We start from the raw sequence: 22,393 nt of genomic DNA, 5'->3' as shown, positions 1-22,393 counted from the left end.
ATTTGAGCGACGAGTGTTAAGAACCATCTTTGGCGGCGTACAGGAGAACGGAGTGTGGAGGCGAAGGATGAACCACGAGCTCGCGCGACTCTACGGCGAACCCAGTATCCAGAAGGTGGTGAAAGCTGGTCGGATACGCTGGGCGGGACATGTTGCGAGAATGCCGGACGACTGTCCTGCAAAACAGGTGTTCGCTACGAATCCGGTAGGAACAAGACGAGCGGGGGCGCAACGAGCGAGGTGGTTAGACCAAGTGGAGCGTGATCTGGCGAACGTGGGGTGCCCGAGAAATTGGAGAACGGTTGCTATGAACCGAGTGAATTTTAGGAATTATGTTCGTCAAGTTATGTCGTTGTTTTTATTATTGTTTTTAGTTCTTTCATAATTTTGTCATTTAAAAGTTTTTAAGAGTTCGAACACTGCGAAAACAAAAAACTACTCAATGGTCTTTTTTTCTCGAATTTTTTAAGAAAACTGCATCACACTTGGATGAAATTTCTTCTATGTAAAATACTAAAATAAAACAATATTCCAACCAATGACTAACATAAAATCTTGCATTGCGCTGCACCAGACTAAAACCTCATTAAGTGATCAATCGACCAATTTTGACCCACTCCCCCAACATTGTGTAAACATTAAAAAAAAGTCGAATGTTAGTGTACTCACCTCCTTCGCGATCTGATCCAGTGCCTGATCTTCGGCATTGATCCGTGAGTTTCCACGACGCCTTCCAACAGCGCCGGGACTGTCCATCTTGTCACTTCCGGTCGTCAGCTCGGCCAGCTGAGCTGGAGCGCTACAGCAATATGTATGGCGGCGTCCGGTGCCTACCAGAGATTTGCCCTACACGCACAACTTTGGCTGAGCCGAAATTATCGGATGACCTTTGCCTTGTTGCCTTTTTCGGTTCACACCGGCCTCAAATTACTACTATTTTTACGCTTCTTTTGCTTCTTCTTCTTCTTTCAATGCAACATTCACAACACACATACACGTAACAGGACAAACGTGAGCGATTGAATCGCGGAAACAACATACAACTTTTATGTATTTAAAAAAATGCAACTCTTAATGCACAATTACAACGCCTCGGTTGAGATTCTTAAAATCGATTATCTACATTCGATTGATCATCACACTAAAACATGTAACAACACTGACTGGAATTAACAGATAAATTTTACTTTAAAAACAGAGATGGAACAGAGAGAGAGCAAGGAAAAAATGCTACAATCACAGCGCGCGTATTCTTGTTTATCTTGGGTTGGTTTCGTGGTGCAGGGTATGAAATTGTGATGAAGATTCTCCACCGGCCGTCCGGCGGATTGCGTCACGATGTCTTACTTGAAAGGGAGTTCTGAATGGGGTCTTTCGAAGACGACGACGTAGGACCCAGTGAGTTCTTCTGCCTTGGACACCAACCAATAACAACAACAGATATTAAAAAAAAACAGGTTCACCGAGAGGTCGCCCGAGTAGCTTTATCGAAATTCTTTGCAGTGGCCGTACTTCTGTAATGTGTCTGTCTCAGTTATTGTGGCTTTTGTTGTTGTTTTTTGATGTTGTTTGTTGATGATCATGATGATGGAGGAAATGGTTTTTTTTTTCATTTTTGTTCAATTCAGGGGGTGTCCACGGGCCGCAACAATATCGCCAATGATGTGTGGTGATTCGCAGGACATATATGGAAGAAAATCGGAGAAGAAAAAAATACACACGTTAAACATTTAACAGCGCTATATTTGGTTAAGCAAGAAACAAAACGAGGTTAGTGGGGATGAGAAGGGTTATAGAGTAGGAATATACCGCGATATGCTAAGTAGATGTATGAGGACACAGATGCCGAGTCGAGTCGCCAACTGGGGGAACTCTTGCGATTGGCAACTGCAGAAACTCGACGACGATACCAGGCTCAGGGAGTGAACAGGATTAGTCATCATTTGTTTTCAGAAAGCGTTTTTCGAACCTGGGGATGCACAATCATTCAATGAAATATGAAAAATTAAAAATATTAGCAAATATTAGAAAACTAAATGCGAGCTGCGAGATATATTCAGATATAATGAATACACTAGAACCCAATGTCAATCCTGTCGGGTGCAGTTGAAACAGAATTTAAAAAAAATCGATCATCTCTCAACCGTCAACCCGATCGATCACGGTACTAATGAGCCAAGTAATTATTAGCTGTTCATCCTCAACCAAATCTCTCCACAGCTCGGATGCATTTCTTTTCAGGAAAAAACTATTCCCGCAAAGATCTGTCTGTCTGACGTAATGTTTCAATCAAATTGGAGAGATGCTCTCACTATCCACTTGCAAAAAACGCAAATTGAGGAAGGATCTATTGTGTTGATAAGTACCATGGAGATTGTTTTTTGTTATTTCATAACTGTATAATCAAATGGGTTTATAACTTGTACTTTATACTATGAACTGTGAAATACAATTGTTTCATCTGAAAATTGTGTTGGAATTTGTTTTAAATATAAAATTTTCAACTTGTTATATGGTTTCTATAAACATGTTCAGTATGTATTCAACGAGAAAGTTTTATCACACATTTTGTAAACAACGTTTAGTGTGTGTTTATTCTTTTCTTTCGTTTTGAGGTTCTTACATTACATTGGCCCCGAAAGTCGGACCAAGTGAATTGAGACGGAAAACCATGTAAAAAAACAAACATTACATAAAAAAAGTTTGGTTAGTTCTTCTGCTGCCAACGTTTTCTCGGACTCTACTTCCATGCAATTTTCTCCTTCCACTGTCCTGCGGACCTGAACCCGAAACCTCGAATTTACTTGCAACTCACTATCAACAACCAAACAAAAAGTTGCAACATGTTGACTATAGTATTATAATTCATAATTCGCATTCTACACATAACCAGAACTCTAATAAAGCTAAAACCTGGCATATCGGCCCTGTTCTAGAAACGTCATCATGACCAATTTTTTACGCTTCAGTAAAATCATTATGCAGTAAAATTTTTACCACCAAAGCTTTCATAAAACAAGTTTAGTCTCTTTTTTATGTCGGTTAAGATTTTAGGTAAAATGTGTATGGAACTTTATCTTAAAATAAATGCATCTGGTCCAACCTTTAGAATAAGGAAATTTTAATAAAATATTTCTTTTGAAGAGAAAAAATAAAATTAAAAAATTGTGCGGAAAACATTTTTCAAAATAAACAATTGTGATATACGACATAATGACATCGCAGAAACAATGAAATTGATTGATAATAAGCCTGAGAAATTTTTATCCGATGCTTGACATAGTGAATCCACCAACATGGCGTCAGTTATTTGCATTTCGATTTTGCAATAAATATAGCGCTAGGCGATTCAATGCTTGATAGCTTTATTATGGTCAAATAGCTTTAAGTTTTATAACAGCTTTATGATAGCCATATGAATAGTTAAAATTTGACGTATCTCGCGCAAGTCAACCAAATACACGCGTAGGATAAGTTCCTCAGGACAGACTTTTAAAGTGAAATACATAAGAGATTGGTTGTGAATGACCGGTGGAATGAGTTTAAGTCGTAATCAAATCCAAGATTGCGGCTTCCGCTTAGTTTCAAAATTATGTAAATGGCTAAAAATAGCATGAAATCACCACAATATGGGTATTGGGCGAAAGGGCTAAACAAGAAGAAGTCGTATTTTGTTGTCTGTCGCCGAAAATCGTATGAAACTCCCACAATATGGGCATTGGGTGAATTGGCTAAATTAGTACAAGCCGAATTTCTCTGTCAGACGCCATCGTGAAATCGAAGATGGCGGCTTACGCTGAACTTTGCAAAGCTGTAAATGACTGAAAGTCGCATGAAACCCTCACAATATGGGTATTGGGCGGAAGGGCTAAACAAGAAGAAGTCGAATTTTGCTGTCTGTCGCCATCTTGAAATCTAAGATGCCGGCCCACGCTTAAGTGAAAAACGCTGTTAATCACTGAAAATCGAATGAAATCCAAACAATATGGGCATTGGATATAATGGCTGAATTATGGGCAACGGCATTTTAGAGTTAAGCGAAAGGCGCTATCATAGATTTCAAGATAGCGTCAGATAGAGAAAATCGACTTCTACCAGTTTAGCCCTTTCACCCAATAGCCACATTTTGAGAGTTTCATGTGATTTCCAGTGATCTATGGCATTTTTGAAATTAGTCGAAGGCCGCCATCTTGGATTTCAATATGGAGACAGAAAGCAGATATGCTTTAACCGATTTACACCATTTAACGAGAAAACGGGAGCGCTATCTGGCGACAGAAATGTAAGCATTACACTGTGATTTTTTTCGGAGCTGCGATTAGAGATGCCAGGTGTCCTGATTTTTTAGAATTTGTCCTGATTCTTCTTGGTCTTTAAATGTCCGGATTTTCAAAAAAAAATCTCTATAAGTATCAAATGTGTAGTTAAGTTATGAAAACATCGAACAAATCTGCAATAAAGTAGTTGAACCCATTTAATTGATGGTAATCTTCGGTTCGGATTCAGATGATATTTAAATGGTGTTTTTCGATATGAACTGCAGTCCAGTCAAGAAGATGCTCACTATTGATGCATATATTAAGGCGTATACATCATATGTTTATGCTTTGTTTATGCAATCCAGTGATGTCCTGAAAAATAAATCAAATCCTGCACGCTCCTTTTTATAAATAAAAATTAAGTTGTTTTGGTTCAAAGCAGCACTTCAGTGGCAGCCCTCAGCTTTGAGTTCGACTGGGCAATCGCAAAACTAAGTTCTGATAAGCATACTTTATATACTAAGTTCGGAACTAAAATTTATCCTTTTTTTCGAGGGCTGTTAATTTTCAGGGAATTAAAGGATGGTTGGAAAAATTTCCGGAACATTGCATTGCAATTACAGAGTGGTGGAATGTTTTGACACTCCCGGTCAAAACAACAAAGAACAGTTCCGGATGTTACTTCTCTTATTTATTTTATTTATTTTATTTGCATAGTATTCCGTCTCACGACATAACTTGATGAACATCATTCCTAAAATTCACTCGGTCCGTTCAACCGTTCTCCAATTTCTCGGACACCCCACGTTCGCCAGATCACGCTCCACTTGGTCTAACCACCTCGCTCGTTGCGCCCCCGCTCGTCTTGTTCCTACCGGATTCGTAGCGCACACCTGTTTTGCAGGACAGTCGTCCGGCATTCTCGCAACATGTCCCGCCCAGCGTATCCGGCCAGCCTTCACCACCTTCTGGATACTGGGTTCGCCGTAGAGTCGCGCGAGCTCGCGGTTCATCCTTCGCCTCCACACTCCGTTCTCCTTTACGCCGCCAAAGATGGTTCTTAACACTCGTCGCTCGAATACTCCGAGTGTACGCAGGTCCTCCTCGAGCAATATCCATGTCTCGTGCCCGTAGAGAACAACCGGTCTAATGAGCGTCATTTACGAGTTACACTTCGTGCGAGGTCTAAGTCTTCTCGACCGCAGTTGCTTGTGGAGTCCATAGTAGGCACGACTTCCGCTGATAATTCGCCGGCGGATCTCACGGCTGGTGTCATTGTCTGCCGTCACCAGTGAGCCGAGATAGACAAAGTCTTCGACTATCTCCAGCTCGTCGCCGTCGACTGTGACCTTGTTATTGCTGGACAAGCGGGTTCAGTCGGTCTCGGATACGCAGGCTAGCATGTACTTCGTCTTGGACGTATTAATCATAAACCCAATCCTTCCTGCTTCGCGTTTCAGTTTGCGGTAGATCTCCTTCACCGCCGCAGATGATCTGCCGACTATATCAATGTCATCGGCAAAGCAGATAAGTTGACTGGATCTGTTGAAAATTGTGCCCCGCACTCCACACCTTCTAGCGCAGCTTCCCGGAAAAGCCGTTCTCGTCCATGATTTTCCATAGCTCGTTACGGTCGATCGTGTCGTATGCGGCTTTGAAGTCGATGAATAGATGGTGCGTAGGGACTTGGTGTTCCCGGCATTTTTGGAGGATTTGCCGTAATGTGAATATCTGGTCCGTCGTTGACAGCCCCTCCATGAAGCCGGCCTGGTGACTTCCCACGAATCTGTTTGCTTGTGGCGTTAGGCGGCGGAGTAGGATTCGGGACAACACTTTATAGGCGGCATTGAGGACAGTGATCGCTCGGTAGTTCTCACAGTCCAATTTGTCGCCCTTCTTGTAGATGGGGCATATTACCCCCTCCTTCCACTCCTCCGGTAGCTGTTCTATGTCCCAGATCCGGACTATCAACCGGTGTAGGCAATCGGCCAACCTGTCCGGGCCCAATTTGATGAGTTCAGCTGCGATACCATCCTTCCCAGCCGACTTGTTTCTGTTCAGCTGGCGAATGGCTTCCTTAACTTCACTCATCGTTGGGAGTGGCTCCTCTACGTCGTTGGCTACGCCGGCGATGTACCTTCCCCCTTAGTCTTGATCTCCTGCATGTGCGCCGGCCAGGTGTTCATCGAAGTGCTGCTTCCACCTTTTGATCACCTCACGATTGTCCGTCAGGATGCCTCCGTCCTTATCCCGGCACATTTCGGCTTGACGGAGGACACCAAACCCACTAGAGGCCGTCGACGGGTCCCGCCAAACCTGCGCGGAAGAAGTGGTGCACCCGGGTACTTTGGTACCAGTACTTGGGTGTGAGCGTGATGGTCCAACACGCTTTCGGGGGGTCATGACCCTGATATGCGGATGCGACCGGAGGGAGAGCGATCGCCAACTTGTTTTGCGCTTCGGTGGGTATAGACCCGTCTCGCAAAATGAGTAGATGCGCAAAGTGGTGGCCAATGGTGGGCCGATCACTTAGGGACGTGTTTACACGTCAGTGTCCGAGAGGCACGTTCTGCCGGAGGTGTCAGGGTTCGACACGCGTTTCGGGAAATGTTGCACCCGAACCGCGAGTGTGACCTGATGAGGGCGTTCTATAGCTCGATCTGCGCTTCGGGTGGTCAAGCGCCCGACTTGAAGATCGGGTAGTTGCGCTGAGTGGTGACTTAAGTCAACACTATTTGTGAGTTCGGAGGAGTCTGAGTCCTACACGTGGCCTAGGGGGCTTACCCCCCCTACCCGCGTGTTTGAACAGAGAAAGTGCCGTCGACAACTCGCTTTGTGTTTCTGGATCTTGGACTGGATTCACAAAGTTAGTAGTTGCGCTACGTGGGGACCTCATTCACACGATGAGATGTCGGGTCCTAACTCGTCAGAGGAGGGGTCGCGCATCGAGTTGTGTTAGAATGAGGCTATGCTATCAGAGGGTTCGGAAACGAGTATTGCCTTGGAGCGCACTAGCGCGAAATGACCTCCCACTATTGAAGCAAAGTGTGTCAAACAGTTCGAGGTGGGAACAAAGGTCAGTGGCCCCAGGTGGACTTTATGGCGTAGGGGGTACAGTGTTCCTTAGCATTGTATCATGAGTCGTCCAATTGCACCCATGGACCCAGAGTAGCAAACTGGGGGGACGCGGTGGCTCGCCGTGCCTTGGAATGCAATCCGTAAAATGGATTTACCACCTGGGTTAACAACTAATAAAAAAAAAAAACATTTCGGCTTGCGGTACGAAGCCTTTGCGGGATGCGTTGAGTTTCTGATAGAACTTTCGTGTTTCTTGGGAACGATGCAGCTGCTCCAGCTCCTCGAGCTCCTCCTCCTCCGCTTTTTCTCCTGGAAAATTCGGACTCGCTGCCTCTCCCGCTGTCGGTGATTTTCTTGATCACCCTCCTACACTCCTCGTCGAACCAGTCGTTCCGTCGAGTTCGCTCCACATAACCGATGATGTTCTCCGCAGCACTGTTGATGGCTGTCTTGATGGTATCCCAACAGTCCTCGAGAGGTGCTTCGTCAAGCTCGCCCTCTGCCGGCAGCGCTGCTTCTACCGATTGCGCGTAGTCTGCCGCGACCTCAGGTTGCTTCAGTCGTGCGATATTTAACCGAGGTGGGCGCCGGTTTCGTGTGTTGTTCACTACGGAGAGTTTTGGGCGCATCTTCACCATCACCAGATAAAGGTCTGACTCGATGTTGGCGCCTCGACAGGATCTGACGTCGATGATGTCCGAGAAGTGCTGGCTGTCGATAAAAACGTGGTCGATCTGTGATTGCGTTTGGTACGGTGATCTCCAGGTGTACTTGTGTGGGAGGCGGTGCTGGAAAAAGGTACTACGTACGGCCATTCGTTTGGAGGTGGCGGAATCTATAAGTCTGAGGCCGTTTTCGTTGGTCAGCTGGTGCGCCTCAATAAAACTTCCTAGTATTGGCTTAATCTGTGTTACTTGGGTTGTCCATCCTCCTGGATAGTTGGGGTCTACGTCCTTATCCTGAGGTGGACGTCCAACTGCCGGCCCAACTCCAAGAAATGCTACAACCATCGAATGAACGTCGACGTCAACGAATTTCTCTAAGCAAGCAACGTCAAGAACCGATTCTTACTCGCCAGTCTTCGAGAATGCGAAGACAGCCTACGAGGAACGATTCGTACCATCTTTATTAAAATGGGGCAGGTGTTGGGAGGATAACTCACCAAACGTCAGATGTCGGCACAAAAATTCCAGGAAGCCTCTACAGCTGACGACTGTCAGCCTAACAGATGCCTCTTGATCGTGTGTCGTCATCACAGTGATTCAAGAGATTTTCAGTTCAACTCCAAAAGTAATTGCGACCAGCAGCTCGTGCATTAAGTTTTTATTATATGTAGTCTTATCGTTAATTACAAGTTTAATGTACCAACACTACTCGCGAGTTCAGTATGGAGTAGGCTTTATAGCGACGAGTTATCCAAACATACGGGAAAATTGTGCCTGCAAACAACATCATATACTTTATGAGTAACCATTATTTAAAAATAAATCGGACGTTTTATTTACTAATTTTGTATTTCTTTGTATCGAATCCATTCTATCTATATTTAAATATGTAAACACAATTCAATTTAAAATAAAACAGCTTAACTTAGATTTCAATACTAAAATATCAAAAGAATTTGATCAATCCTAAGAACACATTAAGTATAACGGTCTAAAAAAATGCATCACTAACAATCATTAGTCAACAAATCTCAACCACAACAAGAATGAAGTTAGACATTCGCTAAGTAGTCAGTCTTAAAGCACAAACCAGTAACTACTAGAGCAAATTTTGCCATCATACGTACATTCTGCCTACGCCGTTGTCGATTTCCCATCCGAAATCCTTCGACAGTTTTTGGCGGCGGTGGCGCTTCCGAAGCAGCAAAAATACAGGTGTCGACACGTTTGTCGCGCAGTTCCCACCTGCCGTTCTAAAGTAGTGGCCAGCTGGCGACCAATTCTGTCTCTATGAATCTAGTGGGACTTTTGTCGATTGTCTTTTGGCGTGTCGTCGTAAGTGTAGGTTCATCTACTTTAAGCACTGACTACACGTTCTGATGGATGATTGCGCACTTAGTCGGCTGCTTTCGGGGGCCATGTACTCGAGCGAGTCGTTCGGATTAAGTGTTCTTGTTTCTACCGCGCGCCTCACAGAACACACCTGGTCACCTGTCCCGTAAGTCAGTCGGTTCTGAATGAATGAGCAGCTCTCACTAGCTTTTATGAATGGAAATATCACCGCTTCTTCTTCTAGTTTGCCCGGGAGTCTTGTCCTACTTTTTTTTTTGGTTGGTTTTGTTTTAGTAGCGCTAAACCGCGTCGGTTGTTATAGTCTAGGAGCCAGAGCTGAGAGCTCCTGAGATGTCGATTATTACAGTCGGAAACACCTGTGGGATGGGAAAGGTGAGGTAAGAGATGAGGTATTTTTTTACGATGCTACTGCTGATGATGATGATCGGCTTTAAGTGCATCCACCAAAGTTAGATCTGGTATGCATATCAGCCAGACGGAACAATAAAATGTGCGTCAATATGGATGAAAACAGTTCGAAAGCAACAAAATTAATTTCCAATAGCAGTAATCATCTAAAAATTAACGTTTTCTCGATCCATGGAACGGCGGATGGTTTAATAATGATGTAATTAAGATTAAGGGGAATTAAAAACCATCATCATCAGATTCATTCTACGAATAGGAAATTTACCTGAAAAATTTAGAGTTCATAAAATTAAAAAAAAAATGGAAAAAGTGTCCCTAATACACAAAACCCAATAAATAAATAAAATTAAATAATGTTAACGGATAAATCCTTATTGAAACTTCTTCAATGACGCTGGTCAACACAAAATTTCCAATAGAGAAAACTCTTACTAATCATCATACACAGTAAACGAAAATTACCGAGTTCGGTAATTTTTTTACCGAAATCCTAACATGTGTAAATCGTTAAACTGTTCGGTAATTTTTTCGGTTAAAAAATAAACGAACATCGGTAAATGAAGAATCGATTTACCGATGTTCTTTTATTTTTTACCGAAAAAATTATCGAACAGTTTAACGATTTACACATGTTAGGATTTCGGTAAAAAAAATTACCGAACAATGCATTATTACAATACAAAATTTTAAAAGTCAAAATGTGGCGGCTTCCACTGTTTACCATATCTTAAATCCTCAAAAACTTCTCGCAAGCAAGGTAGTGGTAGGCCAGCGAAAACTTCGTTCTCTTTCTCGTGCCTTCGACAACAAAGATTCACTGAGCCAACGGGATGCCGCCATAAAGTTCAATTGTTCTCACCCAAGATGACAAGACATTGAAAATTTGGAATAAAGTGCCGAAAGAAGACAACAATCCCAGAATACACTGAGGATCAGATTTCGACTCCTAAATCCCAATGCCGCTGGATGATAAAAAGTGGAAGAGGTAGTAATTAAGCTACGACCGCTAAACGTAGAATTACGCAATTCTTTTCTTCAATAATAGAACTTATGGTGTTTTTTTCCGAAATGACCAACATATGACATTGTAAAAATGGCAATGTATGACTGACAAATTTAACCATATAACAGAATTTAACAAAGTGACATAAACTTATCATCAGGAATAATCTGAGCAAGCAGTCCATGTGACATAATCGTACCATGCAACATAATCAGACCATGAAACATAATCCGACCAAGTGACATAATTGAACCATGCAAATAAATCGACCATCTGACATCATTCAACCATGCAACATAATCGGACCATGTAACACAATCTGAATATGCAATATAATCTCGACCATGTGACATAATCCGACCATGTGACACAATCCGATCATGCAACATAATCGACCATGTGACAATCCGACCATGCAACACAATCGACCATGTGACATAATCCGATCATGCAACATAATCGGATCATGCACCATGAATAATCGGACCGTGTGAACTATTCCGTCCATGCAACATAACCCGACATAATCGACCATGTTACATAATCCGACCATGCAACATAATCGGATCATGCAAAATAATCGGACAATGTGACACAATCCAGCCATGCAACATAATCGGACTAGGTGACATAAATCACCATGTGACATAATCCGATCATGGAACATAATCGGACCATGTGACATAACCAGATCATCCAACATAATCGGACCATGCGACATACATAAATCGACCATGCAACATAATCGACCATGTGACATAATCCGGCCATGCAACATAATAAGACTATGTGACACAATCCGGCCATGCAACATAATCGACCATGTGACATAATCCAATAATGCAACATAATCGACCATGTGACATAATCGGATCATGCAACATAACCGGACCATGTGACATAATCCAGCCATGCAACATAATCGGACTATGTGACATAATCCGACCATGCAACATAATCGACCATGTGACATAATCGAATCATGCAACATAATCCGACCATGTGACATAATCCGGCCATGCAACATAATCGGACTGTGTGACATAATCCGACCATGCAACAAAATCGACCATGTGACATAATCCGATCATGCAACATAATCGGACCATGTGACACAATCCGGCCATGCAACATAATCGGACTATGTGATATAATCGACCATGTGACATAATCCGATCATGCAACATAATCGACCATGTGACATAATCGGATCATGCAACATAACCGAACCATGTGACATAATCCGGCCATGCAAAATAATCGAACTATGTGACATAATCCGGCCATGCAAAATAATCGAACTATGTGACATAATCCGACCATGCAACATAATCGACCATGTGACATAATCGGACCATGTGATATAATCCGATCATGCAACATAAAAGGACCATGTGACATAATCGGGTCATGCAACATAATCCGACCATGCAACACAATCGACCATGTGACATTATCGGATCATGCAACATAATCCGACCATGCAACATAATCAACCATGTGACATATGTAAATCGACCATGTAACATAATCCGATTATGCAACATAAACGGATCATGCAACATAATCGGACCATGTGACATAATCCAGCCATGCAACATAATTGGACTATGTGACATAATCCAACCATGCAACATAATCGACCATGTGACATAATGCGATCATGCAACATAATCCGACCATGCGACATAATCCGACCATGTGACATAAATCGACCATGTGACATAATACGATCATGCAACATAATCGGACTATGGGACATCATTCGCTCAGTTCGACGGCAAACAGAAAAAGAAATCGGGTCGATCAAAGAGCCCTTTGTTTTATACTTTTCGTAGGTAGGGAAAAACAAAACCCATCAAAGCAGGCGTTGGTGATGACGTCATAATCCTTTAGATAGGATGTCTTTGAAAGAGGCGTTTTTCGTGACGCGAGTTCCGTTCGCAAATTTCAATTTTCCCCCCGTATAGTGTTGCCGTAAGACGTAATTCTACGTCAAAAAATATTCCGGAAAATGTTTTGTTTTGAACGACAAAAAATACTTCCCTCTTTCAACCACAACCACAACCCGACAAAAATCAGCGTCAGTGTCGCCAAATCGAAGGCACTGTGAGCTCATTGGTGAACAAAAATAATTGGAGAGCCAATAATTGAAAACAATTCGATATCGATTTTTCAAAAGGGCGTATAGGCCAAATTTAAACAAATCAAGTTATCAGCTGGGTGAAAAAATACGCTCGAAAACCTACATTTTGCACTTACCTACTCACTTGATGGATTAATGATTTGTGTTCGAGATATTGAGAAAACAAAATAATATTTTTGCTGGGCGCTTATGGAGCTGTCAAACTTAAAATGCGATTTTCTAGAAACAGCGATGTTGGCTCATTCACCCTCCCCCTTTACTAAAATCGATACCGAATTGATTGGTAGAATCAAGAGATGTATTCACAAAGTTGACATGAAGGCCTTACAACGCTCCTGTTCCGACATCAAAAGGAAGCTTCGCCGAACAGCCGAATATGGACCGTTTTAAATGTTCACTAATTTTTTTCAACAATGGAAAATGTAGCTTTAATTCCAAAAATCAACTCGGTAGTGAATATTAAAAAAGGGCGAATGCGCCAAATGCAAACAAATTGAGTTATCAGCTGTGTCAACAAGTACGTTAATGGAGATCTACATTTTGATAGATAAAAGTTTCCTGGGTGATCTTTGGTTTTCGAGAAATTGAGAAAACAAAGTAATATTTTGACTAGGAGCTTATGAAGCTGTCAAATTTTGAATGCGTTTTTCTCGAAACAGTGATGTTGGTGCATTTACGGTGTTCAAAATTCGATACCGAAATCTTTTTCAAGTACACTTAATTTTTTTTTAACTAACAGTGCGGAAGAGAAATTCCAAAATTTTAGTTGCCACCGTTAATTCACGCGGTACAAAAGTTCTCATTTCTTGACTAAAATCACCCATCACACCTTAATTAATCCCGGATAGTCGAAAATGGGTCTTAATTCTACTGAACAGCAAGATCGTGCTGCCATCTACGATATGAAACTGGAAAATAGTGTTTTAATAATAAAAAAAGGGTTTGAAAAGCATTTTTTTTTTATTCAAATCCAACTCAGGACGTTTATTTCATCATTTCACGTCATGCTGATGAAGAAATCAAGCAGTCTTAAAGCTCAAATATCAAGTTCAGGAAAGCAAAGCCAGAAGAATATACCATAAGAACTATTTAAAACCTGTTGAAATACAGTATGACCCATAAAAAAAGCCAAAATTTTACGTAAGAAATGTATCACAAAGTCCTATGTGACCCAGAGATGGGTCTTGCTCTTGACTCAAACATTCAGTCAGCGAAACTTTTTTTTTTGTAGAGAAATGAATCCAACTGTAAGTTAAAATTCCAGGGACTAGACAAGATGAAAATTAATGTTGAAAAACATGCGAAAAAAAAATTCGCCCTGTCTCCTGGTAGGAATGGAACCCACATCTTGCGCCTCTCCGGGCCCATGTATTAACATTCTACTACAGGAGACAACCAGGCGTATGAAGTTATACTGGTCGAGTGTCGATGTCTATCGGAATGAAGGGAATTGTTTTCCCATGTGATCATCATCATTTTCGTAGTCTATTTCTATTCCCATCTTTTCAATTTACGGTTGTTGGACTCAAATTTGGACATTTTAAGCACGGCAAGATTTGCATTGCCATTGACTGCTTTTCGGACACCAGCTCGGACACTCAAAGCTGAGGTGCCAACAACCCGAAAAGTGACTGAACTGTGGAGAATCCGCTGCCCACAAAGACTGCTCCAAGGAACCACATTGCTTGAACTGCGACGGGGCCCACTCTGCCATGAGCCGCTCCTGTCCAGTTCAGAAAGAGGAACAGGACATTGTCAAGGTCCGTGTTGACTTGGGAATCTCACAAGGTGCCACTGTCAAAGAACACCGGAACCGTCAAAAGTCAACCTCTACCATACAGCAACGTCTCACATCGTCACATCTATCCCGGAAAAGGAAAACGCGAAGAACCTTCGAATCCTTCAGCTGGAACAGCAAGTAGCTCAACTTCAACAACTATTAGCCATACCTGAACCGGAATCAACTACCGAAACAGAAACGGACAACTCGGAAACCTCGGAAACCACCACGATCACCGCCAGCAGCCACGCAAGCCAAAATTCTAATAATTCCAAACGCCGCCGACGCAACCGTGGGTCAAAGGATGACAGACCAGTGGAAAGAAACACAACCCCCAATGAACAGCGCCCGAAGCAAACAACAAACCAGGACCTTCCAAACCCTGTAACACCCAATCACCCACCCAACAACAGACCGGTAAGTCCATTCCAATTAAATATACATAAAAATGGCTCTCAACAATACCCTCAACTTAAATCTGCCAACATACAAAAACCCTCCCAACAACAATATACCGGTCAACCCTCCTACTCAAAAGAGAAATTTATGTTTTGCAATCCAATGGAACCTCTACGGCCTGCGAGCGCGCTTATCAGAACTACAACTCATCTCCTCTCAGTACTCCCCAATCATATTTTCCCTGCAAGAAACTCTGGCACCAGCACACATGATCCCAAAAACCTATTTGAAAGGCTATCATCTCCACCTCAATCATCAACCCGGCCTGCAAGGCGCTGGACTCGCCGTAAAAATTGGATATCCTTTCGCTTCTCTGCCCATCAACTCATCACAAAACGTAATAGCAATACGCCGTTACTCACCTTTTGAAATCTCCGTTGTTTCACTCTGTGCAGACCGGTCCGGAGCTCCGAAGCCCGGAAGTAGAACCAGAGAGTCTACTGTTCACGAACTACCGGGAGAATCACACACGCTACTCGACTCGCTCGCTCGCTAGCCGACTCACTGACTGACTGCGTACACGCTTGTGACGAATAACGCAGTGCCGATTTAATCCATTCACACATCCCACTCCTATCCCAAACAAAATAACATTAATAAAATTATCAATAGACTGTAATAAAATCGTTTCTTTTTATAAAGTTTTTAATAAAATGTGATAATGAAAACAGGGAGACGTTACAGAACAATTTGAAATACCGATTCAGGAACACTCCTCTTCTTGGCTTCCGCCATGTTTCCTATCAATGAATAAATGTGAAGTAGGTATGAAGAGCTTACGCTTTTGTGCTTTGTCGATGCTTACCTATCTTCAGAATAGGGGTAGGCTTTTTAGCGGCACGTTATCTAAATATACGGGAAAATTGTGCCTTAAGCGTCAATTGTTCCAAAAATGCAAACAATGTCAAAACTGAAATAACAATTTCTATAACACTGCCTATGGCTGAATCTTTTCTGAATTTCAATTAATTGCCTCCCTGAATTAACAAGAAACCACGTGGTATAAAATGTTGAAATCAACAAGAAACTCAATATTACTGTTTAATCTGAAATACCACACATTATTCTCTGTTCATTAAGGTCAATTTTATTTTCCATAAATAGTGCATTTTGTTCCAATTTATCTTCCTCCAGTGCTCACCTAGAAAAGCTAGTTTCTTACAGTAATGCATGAAGTATTGGTAATAGAACTTCTTCTCTGTGCTTTTACAAAATTCGAACTAATGTACTGGAAACAATATTTGGTCAGTTATCCTGAATGAAACTGCAGTTGTCAAAGAAATAAACGTTCTTTCTTTCCATTCGGACAGGATTTTTTTTGCCTTTCTCTAAACTCGCCTAACCCTTTTCAATTATTTTTTCATGCTGCTCTCTCGACCCACCTGATTATTTATTTGATCAGACACCAAAATTGTCCTCTCAAGACACTCTCCAGTTTATTCCTTAAATGAAGAAGCTGTCTTTACGAATTTTGTTTATCAATGCATTCCTGTCAACTCACTTTAAATAAAAAAAAACATTTGTGCTGTTATCTCCTAAATGTGTACATTTGTGATTGTTTAGTTCAAGCTTCTTGAAGCCTTCCTCTCGACACGCCTTTTCCTAGTTTCAAACTTTCTTCTTGACTTGCATCATAGTTGAATCTTTTATTAAACTGTTTAAATTTATATGATATTGTGGTTGTCCTTATATGATAGCTTCCAGACTCGACTCATAATTAAATCTTATCTAAAGCTGTTCTCTCAACTCGCTTGATATTCAATTTGATAAGATATTCCAGTTCGTCCAACTTTTTTTTTTTTACAAATTCCAAGCTGTCTTCTCGACTCGCTTTAAATTTCTGATCATCAATTTGATAAGATATGTCCTCTCGACTCGCTCAATTTCCAATTATTTCTTTTTCAAGCTGCTTGATTCCCCACAAGATAAAACATTTAGACTCTCCTTCATTTCGCCTTCTGATTTCAAGCTATCCTCTCAACCCGTTTGAAAATATCGATACTTTCAGGCTGTTCTCTCATCTCGCATTTCAATTGTAAGCTGTCTTCTCAATTTGCATGAAGTTTCTATCGATACGTTCAGGCTGTCTTCTCAACTCGCCTTTCGTTTTCAAGTTGTCCTCTCAACTAACTTGAAATTTCTATCGATACTTTCAGGCTGTCCTCTCAACTTGCCTTTCAATTTCAAGCTGTCCTCTCAACTCGCTTGAAACTTTTATCGATACTTTTAGGCTGTCTTCTCAACTCGCCTTTCAATTTCAAGCTGTCCTCTCAACTCGCTTGAAATTTCTATCGATACTTTCAGGCTGTCCTCTCAACTCGCCTTTCAATTTCAAGCTGTCCTCTCAACTCGCTTGAAATTTCTATCAATACAATCAGGTTGTCCTCTCAACTCGCCTTTCAATTTCAAGCTGTCCTCTCAACTCGCTTGAAATTTCTATCGATTCTTTCAGGCTGTCCTCTCAACTCGCCTTTCGATTTCAAGCTGTCCTCTCAACTCGCTTGAAATTTTTATCGATACGTTCAGGCTGTCCTCTCAACTCGCCTTTCAATTTCAAGCTGTCCTCTCAACTCGTTTGAAATTGTGAACATGATCAAGCTGTCCTCTCGACTCGCATAATCTGTCATTTTCATTCTTATTTCAGCTTAATTAATTTTTCTTATCGATTTTTGTTTCGGTGTTATTTCATTACCCGTTTATTTTCACTAAAAGTAATTTATCAACTACGGCACTATATTTTCCTTTTTCCTTCACTTCAACTTGTCACAAGATACATTTCACATCATTTACTCATTTATCAGTTTTTTCTAAAACGGCTCATTAATAAACTGTTTGATTTTTAATCTGGTTCGATGAAAATTAATTAAGCGTGAATCGTTCATCGCGTTTGTTTACCTTTTACGGTTCGACTTTTTTTTATAATTTCTCGTTTTAAAAGGTTAACAAGAAATTACCGGTCACGGTCGCCAAATGTGCAGACCGGTCCGGAGCTCCGAAGCCCGGAAGTAGAACCAGAGAGTCTACTGTTCACGAACTACCGGGAGAATCACACACGCTACTCGACTCGCTCGCTCGCTAGCCGACTCACTGACTGACTGCGTACACGCTTGTGATGAATAACGCAGTGCCGATTTAATCCATTCACACACACTCTACATCTCTCCAAAAGTGTCATTTCAAGAGTTCAAGAACGAACTTGAGAATATAGTTAGCCAACTACCAACACCTGCCCTCATTATGGGAGACCTTAATGCACACTCCACGGAGTGGGGTTGTTCCCACACAGAAAGGAAGGGAAACTTAGCTGTACTTAACAACTCCCATTTTCCATAGCTCGTCACGGCCGATCGTGTCGTATGCGGCATTAAAGTCGATGAATAGATAGATACGTAGGGACTTGGTATTCCCGGCATTTTTTGAGGATTTGCCGTAGTGTGAAGATCTGGTCCGTCGTTGACCGTCCCTCCATGAAGCCTGCCTGATGACTTCCCACGAATCTGTTTGCTTGTGGCGTTAGGCGGCGGAATAGGATTCAGGACCACACTTTGTAGGCGGCATCGAGGACATTGATTGCTCGGTACTTCTCACAGTCCAATTTGTCACCCTTCTTGTAGATGGGGTATATTACCCCCTCCTTCCACTCCTCCGGTAGCTGTTCTGTGTCCCAGACTCTGTGTCATTTACTCATTTATCAGTTTTTTCTAAAACGGCTCATTAATAAACTGTTTGATTTTTAATCTGGTTCGATGAAAATTAATTAAGCGTGAATCGTTCATCGCGTTTGTTTACCTTTTACGGTTCGACTTTTTTTTATAATTTCTCGTTTTAAAAGGTTAACAAGAAATTACCGGTCACGGTCGCCAAATGTGCAGACCGGTCCGGAGCTCCGAAGCCCGGAAGTAGAACCAGAGAGTCTACTGTTCACGAACTACCGGGAGAATCACACACGCTACTCGACTCGCTCGCTCGCTAGCCGACTCACTGACTGACTGCGTACACGCTTGTGATGAATAACGCAGTGCCGATTTAATCCATTCACACACACTCTACATCTCTCCAAAAGTGTCATTTCAAGAGTTCAAGAACGAACTTGAGAATATAGTTAGCCAACTACCAACACCTGCCCTCATTATGGGAGACCTTAATGCACACTCCACGGAGTGGGGTTGTTCCCACACAGAAAGGAAGGGAAACTTAGCTGTACTTAACAACTCCCTCCCCACAAGAATCTGCCCAGCCACCGGTAACACATCCGCTATCGATCTAAGTCTTGTTTCCTGGAGTATAAGTTCCAAATTTAAGTGGAACGTGCTAGAAGACTGCTACGGCAGTGATCATTTTCCCATTTCGATAACTCTGGAACCCCACACGCCTGGGTCCATCATATTTAAGACCTATCGGGTATTGGGTATCAAATCGATCTGGAGAGAGCTCTACATACTGGGCAACAACATAATGTCGAAATTTTCTCTAAACTGTTGTTTGACACTGCGAAAAAACACATTTCCAGGACGACCGGAACCCCTGGAAGACCCTCGATTCCCTGGTGGAATACAGATGTTCGTGATGCCGTAAAACTCCGTCGAAAAAAGATGAGATTCCTTAAACGTCTCGATTGCGACGATCCCCGCATGGAAGCTGCCCTCATCGAATACAAGGCAGCACATTCGACAGTTGGAAAAAAAATCTTAGAGGAAATAAACCCCTCCACTCCCTCCTCCAAACTTTGGGAAAGGTTTGCCACTGGGTGAATATCACCAATCATTCTTTAGAACATAATTCTTTGACTTATGTTAGCCATGATTTTAATTATTTTATTTATTTATTTTCGTAGTATTCTGTCTCACGACATAACTTGACGAACATAATTCCTAAAATTCACTTGGTCCATGGCAACTGTTCTCCAACTCCTAGGATATGTCACCTTCGCCAGATCACACTCCACTTGGTCTAACTACCTCGCTTGTGGCGCCCCTGCTCGTCTCGTTCCTATCGGATTCCAGCCAGCCTTCACCACCTTCTGGATACTGGGTTCGCCGTAGAGTCGCGCGAGCCTCGTGATTCACCCGTCGCCTACACACTTCGTTCTCCTGCACGAAGCCAAAGATGGTCCTCCTCGAGCAATATCCATGTTTGTGCCCGTAGAGAACAACCAGTCTAATGAGCGTCATATACAGGTTACACTTCGTGCGAGGGTTAAATCTTTTCGACCGTAATTGCTTGGGGAATCCATAGTAGGCACGAATTCCGCTGATAATTCGCCGGCGAATCTTACGGCTGGTGTCATTTTCTGCGGTCATCGGTGAGATAGACAAAGTCTTCGACTATCTCCAGCTCGTCGCCGTCTATCGTGACCTTGTTATTGCTGGACAAGCGGGTTCGGTCGGTCTCGGATCCGCAGGCCAGCATGTACTTCGTCTTGGACGTATAAATCATTAACCCAATCTCCTCCCACCGCAGTTGATCTGCCGACTATATTAATGTCGTCGGTAGAGCAGATAAGTCGACTGTTGAAAATCGTTCCCCGCATATCACCCACCGCTCGTCAAAAAACACCTTCTAGCGCTACGCTGAACATCATGCAGGATAGACCATAGCCTTGTCGAAGCCCCCTGCGCGATTCGAATGATCTCGACAATTCACCCGAAATCCACACACAGCACTGCATTCCATCTACCGTCGCCTTGATCAGTCTGGTCAGCTTGCCGGAAAAGTCGTTCTCGTCCATGATTTTCCATAGCTCGTCACGGCCGATCGTGTCGTATGCGGCATTAAAGTCGATGAATAGATAGATACGTAGGGACTTGGTATTCCCGGCATTTTTTGAGGATTTGCCGTAGTGTGAAGATCTGGTCCGTCGTTGACCGTCCCTCCATGAAGCCTGCCTGATGACTTCCCACGAATCTGTTTGCTTGTGGCGTTAGGCGGCGGAATAGGATTCAGGACCACACTTTGTAGGCGGCATCGAGGACATTGATTGCTCGGTACTTCTCACAGTCCAATTTGTCACCCTTCTTGTAGATGGGGTATATTACCCCCTCCTTCCACTCCTCCGGTAGCTGTTCTGTGTCCCAGATCCGGACCGTCAACCGGTGTAGGCAATCGGCCAACTTGTATCCAAGAACGATCGATTCGTTTTTGAGAATTTTCGCTACAAACAGTGATTGGCCAACAGCATGGCGAGCCGACAGCGAGTGGAAGCCAAGCAAAGCGCAGCGTTGTGCATAAGGTGGCAGATTTCAAGGATTATCCCACGGTAGATCACGCAGAGCATAATGCACGAATTTTCGTTGAACCGCTTCAAAACGCGCAACCCATGTAGTTTCAAATGGCCACCACACCAGATTTGCAAATTCTAATATTGAACGGACCAGGCAGCTATACAGAACTTGGAGGCAAAAAGGATCTGTAAATTCTTCCCTCAGACGTATGACAAATCCCAGCATTCGGTCGGTCTTTTCAAGTGTAGCACAGTAGTGTTGCTTAAATGTCATATGACTATCCAAAACAACGCCAAGGTCCTTTATTTGATCAACACAATGTAGAAGTTAACTACTTCATCGAGGAATTGCTGTAGTATCTGACAATCAGCCAAACTGTTAACGTTCAGTAACATTTTCAAATCATCCGCGTACAATAGTACTCCGTATCCAAAAAGCAGCATGTTAATATCATTGCAGAACAGGATGAACAATAAAGGACCCAAATTACTTCCTTGTGGTACTATTGAAGCCGGAATGAAATCTGAAGATTCAGATGATCCGATTTTAACAGCAAGACGACGATTTGTTAAATAGCTTCTATACAGAAGATACATATTATATTTCCTGACTGATCTTATGCCTATTCTGATGTTGAATTATTAAGCGAAATCACAACTTAAATCAACCATGCAATATTTCCTTTTCATTCGAGACCTTCGGTCAAATTCAGTCGTGAATGAAGTTTTAATTTAGTAATTAAATTTGCTTACTTGATGATAAATAGCCTGAATTGATAATAAAAACGTATTAACAAATGTCTAAGGACAATTCAAGTTTGTAAATAAATCTTTGTACATCCGGGTGATCTAAAAGTGAAATTCAGTATCAGAATATAGTTTTAGAATTTAAAATTCAGAATCAATAAGAATACAGAATAAGGTTCAGAATGAACACTGCAATTCATAATCATAATTCTAAATTCAGAATCAAAATAGGGAGAAAATAATTTAGAAACATAATTAGGATTATCAAACATTAA

At 42.2% G+C, this 22,393-nt stretch overlaps 1 protein-coding gene across 5 annotated transcripts in view; it reads right to left on the bottom strand.

Moving 5' to 3' along the window:
* LOC129743050 (leucine-rich repeat flightless-interacting protein 2) overlaps positions 1–22,393 on the bottom strand; it is a 154,541-nt gene that overhangs the window by 130,568 nt on the left and 1,580 nt on the right. Inside the window, exons 2-3 of one of the 5 annotated variants that reach the window (XM_055735020.1) lie at positions 9,130–9,711; positions 670–1,543 (exon numbers count right to left, since the gene is read on the bottom strand). The exons of 1 other annotated variant lie outside the window; for it this stretch is intronic. In XM_055735020.1, the coding sequence (XP_055590995.1) occupies positions 670–756 (87 nt within the window). In that variant the 5' untranslated portion in view covers positions 757–1,543; positions 9,130–9,711. The remainder of the gene's footprint in view (positions 1–669; positions 1,544–9,129; positions 9,712–22,393) is intronic. 3 more of the 5 variants (XM_055735032.1, XM_055735012.1, XM_055735024.1) reach the window with 3 other exon arrangements.

The sequence above is a fragment of the Uranotaenia lowii genome, chromosome 1 (genome assembly GCF_029784155.1).
Source record: "Uranotaenia lowii strain MFRU-FL chromosome 1, ASM2978415v1, whole genome shotgun sequence".
In the NCBI taxonomy this organism is placed as follows: Eukaryota; Metazoa; Arthropoda; class Insecta; order Diptera; family Culicidae; genus Uranotaenia; species Uranotaenia lowii.
The sequence above is the reverse complement of the archived record's forward strand: the minus strand, read 5'-3'. Positions and strand labels throughout refer to the sequence as shown.